Here is a 13,163-nt window from a genome sequence, read left to right on the forward strand (position 1 = left end):
AAGTACATCTACTTGGGCAATGAACTAAGAGGTGTGGCTGTCTACACCAGCCTCAGAACAGATCACAAATCACTTCATCACACTGACAGTGGGAGAACACCCTCAGCCATGGATCTTTCAATAAGGCCTTTCCATAAGAAAGTCCTAAGGTAGAAACGCCCCATCCCAAATACCAACTCATCTGCTGTCATTCCTGGAGGGAGGCAGGGAGGGGAGAGATTGTCTTTTCAAATCACTAAGGCTAATTAAATATCTTCAAATCTTTGGGATGACCATGACACAGCTTGAAGTCATCAAACAATTTTCCCAGATGAAGAGCCCGAGACACAACTGTAATAGTTTGCTAAAGTGGCGGTGGGCTGATTCATTCCCAGTCTTGTCACTGCTAGCAGTGTGGTGGGAGCAGTCCTGAGAACAGCTTCTACAAAGGGTGTGTGTGTGTGTGTGTGTGTGTGTGTGTGTGTGTGTGTGTGTGTGTGTGTGTGTGTGTGTGTACTTGACATCCCTCACAGCCCAACCTGCTAGAGAATGAAACCCTTTTCTCTGTGTTCTAAATAGAGCAGAAGGACACCCTACCCCAGCCCAAGTCTCTCCTCATGGGTCTCAGGAGCATCTCGAGGCTCTGGCCAAGGAGCTGTGAATGCCAGAAACCTGTGCTATACCCCACCAAAGTGCCTCACTCTCTTCAAGCCCCAGCCCCATTTTTCTCTGCTAGGTAGGATTTATGGATGCTGTACTGTGCGTGCTCTGACCGCTGACAATTCCGCAGGCAGCTTCCCTGCTTTTGGAGAGCTCAGTGGATGTTCACTTGGAAATTGAATACACAGGGTTCCCAGGCATGTCACTGTGCCCAGGCATTTCCGCCTTTCCACCACCCCACACTTGAAACTCAAGGAAGGGGACAGAGGGCCAGAAGAGACCATAAAATGTACTCTCCGCTCTCTAAAGCTAAACACTCTTACCATGAGCACCCTGCACTCCCACTTCTCCGTGCCCCTTCCTCAGGTCTAGGTGATCTGAGAGCAAGCAACTGAGAGTGGGGGGAGGCTCCCCGCAGTCCTGAGAATGCAATCACAAGACCCCAAGACGCCCAGTGGGATGTCAGACGTAGTCCAACTCTTTTTCCTCTACCTCCCCACAAAAATGCAAAAGGAGGTGCAGCTGGCCTTGGACTCCACCCTCCTCCATAGGAGGGCCTCTCAGATGGCATCTTACAGCCACTGGCAGCTCAAACTGAGGCCCATCCCAAAAGGGACATATTTGTGGGCAAGGGACTTCCAAGTTTTTTGTCAGAGCAGATGTTTGGCGTGTGGGCCGTGCAGGCTGGCTGCTTTTTCTGCCAGCCCTACTTGGGGACTCAAAGCTCCCTTAGCCCCTCTGTGAACCACCTCTTTTTGACCTGGAGACCAGTGAGGAACCACCCAGTCACAGCCAATCCTGGTTCCTTCACCTTCCCTGACCCAGGTACTCATGAATGGGGACCTGGGAGCAGCTCTCAAAATCACCATGGTAACCAGGCTCTACGGCCTCTGCCTTCCTTCTCAGTGGGGATATTTTAATGACATTTTAAAAGATCATTTTTCCAAAGAAAAAAATCCCTTTATTCCACTTTTTATACTATAAATACTTTCCCATGTGGGCATGTGACTTTTATAGCCATTTTTTTTGCCTTCTTCTAAGTGGGCTGCATAATATTCCATTGACTAAAACAGCCAGTGGCAGGCTATTTTCAATAAAGGACAGAGGGTGAATATATAAAAGGTGACAAACCCTGTCTCCTATATCATGCTGCTATAGGCTCTATCTAAACAAGTAGTTGGCTATGAGCCAATAAAATTTTATTTATAAAAATGAAGGGAAGTAGAGTGGATCCATAGAGAAATGAAGTTTGCTAACCCCTGAGCCAAAAAAAACAAATGTTCAGATTTTTTCTAATTACTTGAGTTTTGTTCTTTTTATTTTTTCCTTTTGCTTTTTGCGTTGATAAGTTAAAAAGTGATGTTGACTGTAATGGCGGTATTAGTGATAGTGTTACTGATAGTGTTAGTGATGATGGTGGGAGATAGTCATAACGGTGATGATGTTGGTGTAAATGATGATGATGGTGATGATGATCATAGTAATGGTGGTGATAACGGTGCCAGTGATGATGATAGGGATGGTGGGGATGGTCCTAGTGATGGTGATGTTGATCATGGTATTGGTGATGGTCCTAGTGATGGTGATGTTGATCATGGTGACAGTGATAGTCCTAGTGGTAGTGATGCTGACAATGGTGACGGTGATAATAATGTGATGATGATTAAGATGTGACAATGTTGTGAGATGCCATTCTTTACTTACGCCAGGTACAAGCCAGGAAATGCTCATTTCATTTTATCTAATCCCCAAAATTACCCTATAAAGCATTGTGTGTGTGTTCTTTCCAATTTAAAAATATACTTTATTTTTTATTTAAACTTTTGTCTGTATGAGTGCTTGCCTAAATGTATATATGTGCACCATGTGTATGTCTGGTGCCTTTCAAGGCCAGAAGAAGATTCATATACCCTGTAACTAGAGTTATATATGATTGTGAGCTCATATGTGGGTGCTAAGAACTGAAGTCCTCCACAGTAGCAGCCAGTGCTTCTAACTGTTTATCCATCTCTCCAGCCCCTTTCTTTCTCTGCTAGAAGCATATGATACTGCAGATATCCCATGTCCCTGGGTCTAGACATTGTTCATGACCCCTGCAAAAAGAGAAAATTTTCTCTGCTCAGTTGTGGATCAACTTACTTTCTATACAAAGCTGGTCCTTGCATTCATGATGATCAGAGCTACACCTTAAATGGAGGCTACTGTTTTCTCTTGGGAGAGTAACTTAGGGGCTTCATGCCCTTCTCAGTATTGAACAATAACAAGGATCCAATTAAAAACACCTAATGTTTAGCAAAGATCCTGGAATTGCAACCTGCTCTAAGAAGACACACTTGGTAAAAAGGCTGTTACCAATAATGACCACCATGGATGATGAGTTTCCTATAAGCCAAGGACCACCACTGTTACTGAGGCTTGGGAAAGCCCCAGTTTCCCCTATGCTTCCCTAGAAATGAAGCCATGGTACTGACTATATTCCAGGCCTGGATCCCTAGCCACCATGTACCCAGGGTGCTCCTTCTGCACCCTCTGGGGCCTTAGGAAGGCTAGTTAATGTGTAAGAAAACAGAATTTGAGACAGCTAAGCCTGCAGAAATGATGTCAGGCAAGAAAGTGGGGGAGGGGAGTCTTCTATGGGACCCAAGCCTAAGGAGCAAAGATGGGGACTAAGCACCATAAGAGGACATGGGAGATGCTGTTTATAAATAAATTGTTGAGTGTTTGCGTTGGAGCAAAGCCAGCGCCTAAATTCAAGGCCTTGTGTTAATATTTATTGGAGGGCAATGGTAAGATTTTCACGAGGCACTCTGGATTTAGACTGAGTAGAGCTTCGGATAAGAGCCTTCCAGGAGAAAAACAGCAAGTTTGGGATGTGCTGCTGGCAGCCTAAGGCAGAGGTTACTATAGCTACAGAGGCCGTTCTGTGCCCTTGGATCTCCCTGAACCTTGGTCCTTAGATACATTTCTACAGCCACATGTCTCTAACCTACTGTCCTGGACCTGCTTTGGCCTGAAATACTTTGTGTCATGCTGCAGCCCCGTGGTTTCATGTGTCCCTTTTCAATGTGGTTCTTCTTGCTATGTTGTGGAACAAGCTATCCCGGCCAAGTGGCTTATGTCAGTGAGGTCCCTTTTGTTCTTGAATCAGCCATTTGACCAGAGCTCCATAGGGACATCTTGTCTCTAGCCACTGATCTTTGCTTGAGCAGAAGTCTCTGGACTGAGGAACATGCGCAGCTGAGTTGGTCAGGCAGGGTCTCCTTGGGACTCTACCTCTACATCCTATACGTGATGATCATATTGGTATGGAAGTTTCTGGATACTGGTACTTTGTTCTTCTCAGAAATCCCAGGGGCACTTCTTTAGAAATGGATTCTGGGTAGCGCTATATAGGTTATCCTGAACTTATGACAACTCTAGTTAAGATTGTTCAAATTGGCACTGTGGTAAAAAAAAAAAAAAAGGAATAGGGGATTGGGAGACACTGAGTCAATGCCATTTGGTATTTTTCCTGGACTAGCCATGGGTATTGTTCTCTTTCATGGCACTGGGCAGGGCAGCAGGGCACAGCTGCTGGTCAGACACTCCATTTTAAGAATGAATATGAAGACAACTGAACTGTGTTGCTGAGTCAGGAGGCTGATTGTTGGCAGTGTTGGACGCATGGCCATGTATACTTTCTACTTCTGTTGACCTAACCCTGTCATAAGCAGAGGAGCATCCTCCTACTTTGTGCTATGTGGTAGCACTCTGCACGATGTCTTCCACTAAACTGAGACATGATTTCTCAGAGAAAGGGAGCTCAATGCCATGCTGATTAGAAGAGTATCCAAGACAATGCCAGTGCAATTTGAACACATCCCAAAGCAAGGAACCCACAGACCCACAAAGTCTCAGCAACCAATAGCCAAGTCTGATCCATCCTTGTCCTTCTCAAAACAGATAATAAACACTGCCTAGGCCCAAGCACAAGACACTCAAAATCACTCATTTTAACATGCTTTTTCTATTCATTTACTTGTTTCCCTGGCTGATCTCTAACTTATTATGGAGATCCCCCTGCTTTCACCTCCTGGGCTCTGGGATTATAAATATGAACCACTGCCTTTAACAACGTATCAAAGTATCTTACACTGTGTGTGGGGATCCTAGAAAGGCATAGGCATGGAGAAAAGCCTCTTCCTCATTCTATCCCTGAGAGGTTTTGTCCCACATTCCCTCTCCCTGGGGGAAAGTGCCGTGCAGACAAGATTCCCTGGCAGATATTAGGAACACTCTTATGAGCAAGCTTGGGAACAGGAGCAAAATCAGCTCATGTCCTTGAGATAAAATGACCCCCTGAATGCCTTTTACCCTAGTCTCAAGAAAATTCTGCCTGCCTGTACCGCCTCCTTTAGCAAAAAGTCCAAGAATGGCCACATTGGGTTTCCTTTCAAAGTGTTAAAATGTAAGCCCTATAGGAATTCAAATTAGCCTTTGTAGTACCTGAGGCATGCTGTACTTTGCACAAAGCTCACATGTCTGGCCAGGTTTTAGCAATCCACATCACTGTTTTCCAAAGGGAAGCCCTTAAAAGTCCGCATATCTCCTTGGGTTTTGCAAAACCAAAAGTTCAAGGGAAAAAGTAAAAGAATAGATTGCCCCAAGTCCTCCAGGGGACCTCAGGGCAGGAGAAGCCTGAGGACCAGTCCCCGAGTAAGCAGGGCTAGAGAAGAAGAGCAGTGGCCACAAGCCCAGAGCTGAGTCCACAAGCCCAAGGCTGTGACACAAGATGGTCAGACTGGGAACCACACTTGGGTTCTCCGAAGAGCAGTAAGCATTCTTACTGTCGAAGCCATCTCTCCAGTCCCTATAGTAGACTTTTAACAAATGCCTCCCCATTTAAACATGGTGAAATGTAAATATTTGGGAGTTGGGCTAGCTGTACTTTGTAAATTAAAATTAGCATTTTAGGAAATAACAAGGTCAGCAAACATAGGACAGTCAGACAATAAACATTTCCGGTATTTGGGGCCAACAGCCAAAATTTATGACACCCTGTGAGCTATCTATCTACGAAACGAAAAGAGAAAACAAATTTCCATGACATTTTTACTCAGGCAGTTGAAAATGTAATCATTAAGTACAGTTCTTTGTAAAAATCTAAGTCTGCTAATGAGAAAAATGAGTTCTTTTTGAAGATAAAATGTTTGTGAGTATTTGATAATACCTGGAGCAACACCAGGCAGCTGTTTGCTGACACCATTGAAACCCTGGGCTTTGGACGTGGCTTGGCCTAGTTCTCACTCCAGCTTAATCTTCTAAAATTGTGCCTCACTGTGCAAGTCACCAAATATCTCGAAGGGAGAGCAAAAGTTTTCCTAACATGGAACTGACAACCAGGTGTGTGATGGGTACATTGTCCCAAGTACACTACAGTATACAAACATGCCCTAAGGACATGAGAACTATCATCATCCTGGGACTTTGTGGAGCAGAAGAGGATTCAAAAGGGCTTAAGAGAGTTTATGTTTTATGACTATCAAATCTCCATTCTTGAGAAAATGAAAAAGTACATTTATAAAAGGAAGAAGGTATAAAGAGATGGATGGATGGATGGATGGATGGATGGATGGATGGATGGATGGATGGATGGATGGAGAAGTAGCTGGATTGGTGGATGGATAGATAGGCATATAGCTTGATAGATAGGTGAACAGATAGAGAAGTGGGTGAATGGATGTGTGGTTTGGTGGGTAAATATGTGGGTAGATAGGTTAATGGATAGATGAATGAATATGTAAGAAGAATGATGTGCAACATTCATAAATCCAGGAGATATGTCAACCAACGGTTCTCAAAATACCTTTAGAGTAACCTGTGAGGTCAAGATCTTCTATAGATTCTATAATGTATGTAGCTTCTTGAACCCTGAAAGAAGAGAAGGCTCTTTACATGACAGACATGAGGTAAACTTCTTGCAAAGAGAAAAAAGAAAGAAATCTTCATTGTGGATAAGCCTGACAACCAAGTCTTAGCTGGGGTCAAAGATGTTAACCTTGGTCAACACTCCTCCTTAGGACACACAGTAACAGCAAATACCCCAAATACCCCTGGTAGCAGGTAAGGGAACAGTGATGACCTCATAACAATGACGACAGATGACTCCTCATCTCAGTGTTAGCCCATGATGGTGACATCAGGCAGATTCTAATAGGCACACATTTTACCAAATATGTGACCATGACTACCCCAAACTGTCAAGGTCTCCCAGAAACATGTTAAGAAACACCTCAAAGAGGAGCCTGCAAAAGCAGAGGACTACATGTGGAGTCCTGGGTATATACCAAAGTAGAGGAAGGAGATCACATGAGATCTGAGGATGCCTGAGTGAGGTTCCTCAGCGACTTACTACTACTAGCTCATGGGCAAATACAAGCCATTAAAAGAGCAGAGAAAATGGAACATGGTGTGTGAGAATTCCCTCCCCTTTTTGTTCTGTAAATCTTAAATGATTCAAGAATAAAAGCTGATCAGAAGACAATACAGGGAAAGAAATCCATTTAAAGTTGAACAAAAGGAAGGATTCCTATGACATTGTACTGTATGTGGACATTTTTTGCTTATACTTTTTTAAAGGGACACACAGCACACATGTAAAGTTCAGGCCACAGTTTGCTAGAGTCAGTTCTGTCTGTCCACTGTGTGGGCTGCAGGGGTCAAACACAGGCCATCGGGCTTGGCAGCAAGCACCCTTACCCACTAAACCACCTCAAGCCCGTGACTAACTTCTGTGAAACTGCCACTTGTTGGGTTTTGATGTAGAGTCAAAGACGCATATCCTGTTTTCTTGGCAGACTATTAAAATACTCCTCCCTTCCTAGTTCAACTTATCAGTGGGAGGCCAGAGTTCCTCCACAGATTTCAACCAAATTGGCACAAGGCAAAATACAGACAGACCAGTAGTTAAGAGACTCCAGCTGGCTTAAGTTAGTTTTCTAAAAGATTTTCAAACTGTACAGTTTGAAATAGAGCATTTTCAATTGTTCTTCTCACTAATTTTTTTTCTGTTTGTTTTAGAAAACACAGTTGTTTTCAGACATAAAACACATATGCTAACACATTATATAAGCTTATTCCTATTATTATTATGAGGAGTTCAGTAGTTTAAACATTCATAGTTTTAATTTCTTTTAAGGTGACTGTCAATTCCTATTTTCACGTCAACAAAAACTTTGTAGAGATATTGATAACTATGAATATATAAACAATGATGAAACTAATGAAATTGATAATCTAGGGGATCAAGAAGGTACTATATGTAATCCTCACAAGATGAACAATACATTTACAGATGGCAAAACCAAGGAACAGAAAGGACTTTCAGCTTGTCCAGCATCACACAGAAAGAAGAGAGGGTGGAACTGGGATTTTTAAACCCATATCACATGCTCCCCTCTCTCTCATATCCTTTCCAGGTCTGTGAGCTCTGCAAGGGAGTAGCCCCTGCTGACAGCCCTGTGGTCTACGCTGACAGGGCTGGATACAGCAAGCAGTGGCACCCCACATGCTTTCTGTGTATCAAGTGCTCAGAGCCACTGGTGGACCTCATCTACTTCTGGAAGGATGGTGCACCCTGGTGTGGGCGCCACTACTGCGAGAGCTTGCGGCCCCGGTGCTCAGGCTGTGACGAGGTGAGAGTCAGTAGGCTGATGGAAGCAAGTAGGTTTGACCCTGTTATGTAGTGCAACCCCAAGGCCAATTGGTGTGGCTTTGCTGATGATGCATTATTCATTTGAGCAAAGTGTGCTGGGCCTCACTGGGTACTCTAGACCTCTATTTTCTTGACTGTAAAATGGGCCTTAGCTAAAAATGGTGACATAAGTTGCTTATAATCCCAGAACTTTAGAGGTTGGATGTAGGAGGACCACCCTGATTTCTCAGCTAGCAAAATGCTTGCCCTACAGGTATGAAGACTTGAGTTTGAATCCGTAGACATCAGTATTAGAAAGAAAGAGAGAAACAGAGGTGGGGGAGGGAGAGAAAGGAGAGAGAGAGAGAGAGAGAGAGAGAGAGAGAGAGAGAGAGAGAGAGAGAAAGCCAGGTTGTGTGAAAGGGAGATACAGAGAGATGATATAATTTTCCTTAAGTGACAGCTCATGCATGTGTCCTCTTGTGCTACAAAGTTAGAAAGGAGTCATTCTAGGGTGTCACTTTATTCTGAGTCCAAGGGACCACCCCTTGGTTTCTTGCTCTCAGAGAATGGCCACTGGCTGCCTCTCCATTATTGTTTTCCAGGGTCATGCCAGTTATGTAATCCCAACTCAGACAACAACTGGCCTCTGGATTTGCCCAAAAGGTTTCACAGATGGATAAATAAAAATCTGCCTGTAATAGAGTATTTTCTTTTTCCTGTCTGAAAAGCTAAGACACAAGCATGACCCTCAAGAATGACCACACCACCTGACTCAGATTACTTCATGGAGACCTTTAAAGGTCACAATACAAATGGAATGGGATAAACCACCATCCCATAAATTACCCTCTACACACTGCCTCTTTCTACGGGCAGAACTTCAGTCATGCATTCCTTCTGTCTCTCTTTCCAGATCATCTTCTCAGAAGACTACCAGCGTGTGGAAGACTTAGCCTGGCATCGGAAACACTTCATTTGTGAGGGCTGTGAGCAGCTGCTGAGCGGCCGTGCATACATCATCACCAAGGGTCAGCTCCTGTGCCCCACTTGCAGCAAGTCCAAACGCTCCTGAAGGGCTGCCCACCCACACCCAAAACCAGCAGAGTCAATCAGATTTCACCAGGAGACTGAAGCCATCCTATGGGGCGGATGCCACAGCCAGCAAGTGATGCATATTCTAGGTCGAGTTGTGGTAGATCTTTGAGGTTCAGTAGTTTCAAACCCAGAGGTATTCTAAGAAATCTTAGAATGGATTTATTGTTCCTAGCTGCAGCCAACTAAAGACACACTGGTATCCTACAAGGGAGCTCTAGGAGAAATTTCCCAGAATGCACTTCTGAGGGATCCAATCAAGTAGATGTAGGTTATGGTTTTTTTTTCTCGTGGACAAGGGATCTCTCCTGGGGGGAAAGGATGGGATTTCAACTCTCATTTGTTTGCCTCTTTCTCAAGTGGAATCTGAATCTTCAATAAACAATGTTTTTGGCATGATAAGCATATCAATAAAAGGTTTATGAGTTTCACACATATCCTTTTTATCTAGTCATTTACACCATGACACTGATTCTGTGACATGTGATTAGCCCCAAGCCCCTGAGCTGATACTTCCGGGAGATTAGTAAATGCTAATGAGTTGCTTCAACAGTTGTGCTTAATAGACTCTTGCTTCCTCTCCTCTGTTGCCTATGCCAAGACACCTAATAGAAACATATGTTCACATTTCATGGTACCCTAAAAGTAGAAATGTTACTAGAATTAAGGATTGAGGCCTGTGCCCATGGCAGCCCTAACAACAAACCAGGCTCAGCCATCCATCCCCAATTAAAAGAGCCAAATTAATAGTGAAAAACATAAAAAGGAAACTGGTTTAACTTGGCCATGTATGGGAGAGGGACAAAGAGACCCAGTGACCCATACACATGCCGACACAGACACACACACACACACACACACAGACAGACAGACAGACAGACAGACAGACAGACAGAGAGGTCGATCTTTGAGGCACTTACTAGAGGCCTAAGTTTAAATAGGCTTAAATGCAAGAAGTGTGCATAACTAAGCAGCCCTGGGCAAGTGTATTCCCACCCACTGTTATGTCATCACTGTCTCAGCCACTGGTCAAGCCTTCTTGTCTACACTGTATGAAATCTTACTGGGTGACAGATTCCCTCCATAGCTAGCATCAGGTTTCATTGAGTCTTTTCCTTCTCCCAGAATAAGATTCCTGGGAGGGAATTCCAATTCCCTGGGGAATTGTTTAATAATCTGATAGACAAAGAGGGAGAGAAAAGAATTCTTGTAGAACATTCTCATTCCTTTCAGGCAAGTGGGTTGCTGGAGCTGATGATCTTCTTAGAGCCCAAGGGCCCAACTCAGCTGTCACTAGCATCTTGACAGGTCCTTACTGCACCTCCCTGGGAGACCTGGCAGTGCTAGGAGCTGCCCAAGGTACCTTTGCTCAGTGAATGGGAACATAGTGCCCAGTAAACATAAATCTTTTAAACTATGGTATTTTTATGAGGAATCTCTCCATTTTTACATGTTGCCAACTGAACATTTTGTGAGCCAAACAGAATAAGTTTTGGGGCATGATTTTTATCTCCCTTTTATGGTCTGAGTATTTTCAGTCTTCAAAATCATTTCCTTCACACAATTTCTAAGTATCACATCTTTTTCTACCAGAGATGCAAGGACAAAAAAGACAGTAGTCTTAGCAGCACATGCCCCAGCCATCAGTGTTCTTCTCAAAAATTCCCATCTGCTGCTCCAGCTCTTTTCTGTTCAAGTCCCACTCATGTGCTTTCCAAGCCTGACAGAACTGTTGTGATTTCTCCTTCATGGTGGGCATCAGCCTCTGGCACATCTCCCCTACTTCCCTCAATTCCCTTGCCATTGAGCTGTCTCAAAGATGAGTTCTGAGATCCTCTTTGCCTTCACTCAACTCTATGGTTCCCCAGTGCCTGTCAAATTGGGAACAAACTCTATTATTTAGAACTTTCCAAAACTTGGCCCATCTGTCTCTCTAGCCTCAGAACTCTGTACTTTCCTAGATTTCTATTTTTCTCTTTCTCTTAGATAGGTTCAAACTCCACCCACTACTCCTAGCTCCTTCTTGCTTACCTGAATGAAGGTCAAGTCTGTTATCTATTGAAAATTCACGTCCTACAAGAGAAGTGAGGCATATCTCATTTCTAAGACACTTCCCTGAAGTATCAGCAAAATAGTTTCATCCATCTACCCACCCAGCCATTACCCACCCACTCAGACATCTACCTAGCCATCCAGCCATCTACCCACCAAGCCATCCATCTACATAGCCAGTCAGCTACTTACCCAGCCAGACATCTAACCAGCTACCCAGCAATTTACCTAACCAGTCAAGCATCTACCCACCCAGCTAGCCATCTACCCACCCAGTCAGCCATCTAGCCAGCCAGCCACCCATCCTAGAAATGTTCAGTAAGCACTGCAATTTCTAGTCCTTGTGCTGCATGCAAGGCATACCACCACTCCCCCCAAAACAATGACCACTGCCTCTGTGAAGTTTACACTCTATAGAGACCATTATCAGGGAAATACATCTACAGTTCAGTGTAATGTGAAACTATAGTTAATGTGAGCTCTGTAAATGGAAGATTCACATAAACAAGAGACTAGACCTAGTCAGGAACATTAAAATGTTAAAAAAAGAAAGAAAGTACCCATGGAGATACTGACACATGACCTGGCATAAATTGACTCTGATCTGACAAAGAGGGGAGGGTCAAAGATGTATATATAAGCATCGTGCACAAAGGCCCTGTAGAAGATAACTTGTCTTTTTTTTTTTTTTTTTTTTTGGAGCTGAGGACCGAACCTAGGGCCTTGCACTTGCTAGGCAAGCGCTCTACCACTGAGCTAAATCCCCAACCTGACTTGTCCATTTTTTAATGCCCAGTTTTTTTTGGTGTTGAAGATACAGGGATTAATATGAAGCATGGGCAGACAGTTCATACTGCACATATGATGGGTGCACAGGGAGTGAGAAGGGTGGCCTTGAGGCACAGAAGTGGACAAGGCCAGCCTGCTTCTCTCTCCCAAACACCCAAAGCTGAGACCCTGTCTTAGGAACCATGAGAGCATTCAAACAGATTCAATTTGGGGTTGGTGACAGTTGGTCAGGGAGATGACTAGATGCCTGAACCCTCCTACGGAAAGCCCAGCATGATCAGATTGCCTCTGGCTACAGGATGGCAATCCAGTACACCTTCCTGGAGCATGCCACTGTTCCTTCTGTGTATCAAGAGCCCTGTCCTTGCATTGGAGGGTCTGCATCCTCTCTTAGGGACTCCCCTTTCGCTCCAATGGACTGTTCACTTAGTACCACCCTATTATGTTCTCCTGTCATCTCTTATGTCACATCCTGCCTGGCATAAATCCTAGCAGATAAACAATGCTCTTTTTGTGTTTCATGGCATCTCTACACTGTTTCCAGAAAAACTACTAGCACACCACACACACACACACACACACACACACACACACACACACAAACGCATGCATGTATGCACACTCTTCCCCTGTGCACTCTCTCCTTCAAGAATAGTCAGGGGCTCCCTGATTCTCACATAGAATTTGAAATTTCTTTGTCATGCAATCACATTTCTTAATTATGCTTAATAATTAAGAGGCAGCAACCTCTTCCAGGGAGACCTGGAGCTGAGGGGCACCATGTCAGCACCAGGACACAGGCTTTCAATGTCCCAATGTCAGTTGTTGCATGGTATTATCTCTGAATCAGCAAGGAGAGTGGCTGCCAATATCACTCCATTCTCTAGGCTCCTTGGTCTATGTACTCAGTAAGCCC

The 13,163-nt window shown here is 44.1% G+C and overlaps 1 protein-coding gene across 1 annotated transcript in view; it reads left to right on the forward strand.

The window, feature by feature from the left end:
- Lmcd1 (LIM and cysteine-rich domains 1) overlaps positions 1–9,843 on the forward strand; it is a 58,886-nt gene extending 49,043 nt beyond the window's left edge. The window contains exons 5-6 of the mRNA NM_001008562.1: positions 8,097–8,312; positions 9,228–9,843. Of these exons, the coding sequence (NP_001008562.1) occupies positions 8,097–8,312; positions 9,228–9,386 (375 nt within the window). The 3' untranslated portion in view covers positions 9,387–9,843. The remainder of the gene's footprint in view (positions 1–8,096; positions 8,313–9,227) is intronic.
- The last annotated feature ends 3,320 nt before the right edge of the window (positions 9,844–13,163 follow it).

The sequence above is a fragment of the Rattus norvegicus genome, chromosome 4, assembly GCF_036323735.1.
Source record: "Rattus norvegicus strain BN/NHsdMcwi chromosome 4, GRCr8, whole genome shotgun sequence".
NCBI classification, from domain to species: Eukaryota; Metazoa; Chordata; class Mammalia; order Rodentia; family Muridae; genus Rattus; species Rattus norvegicus.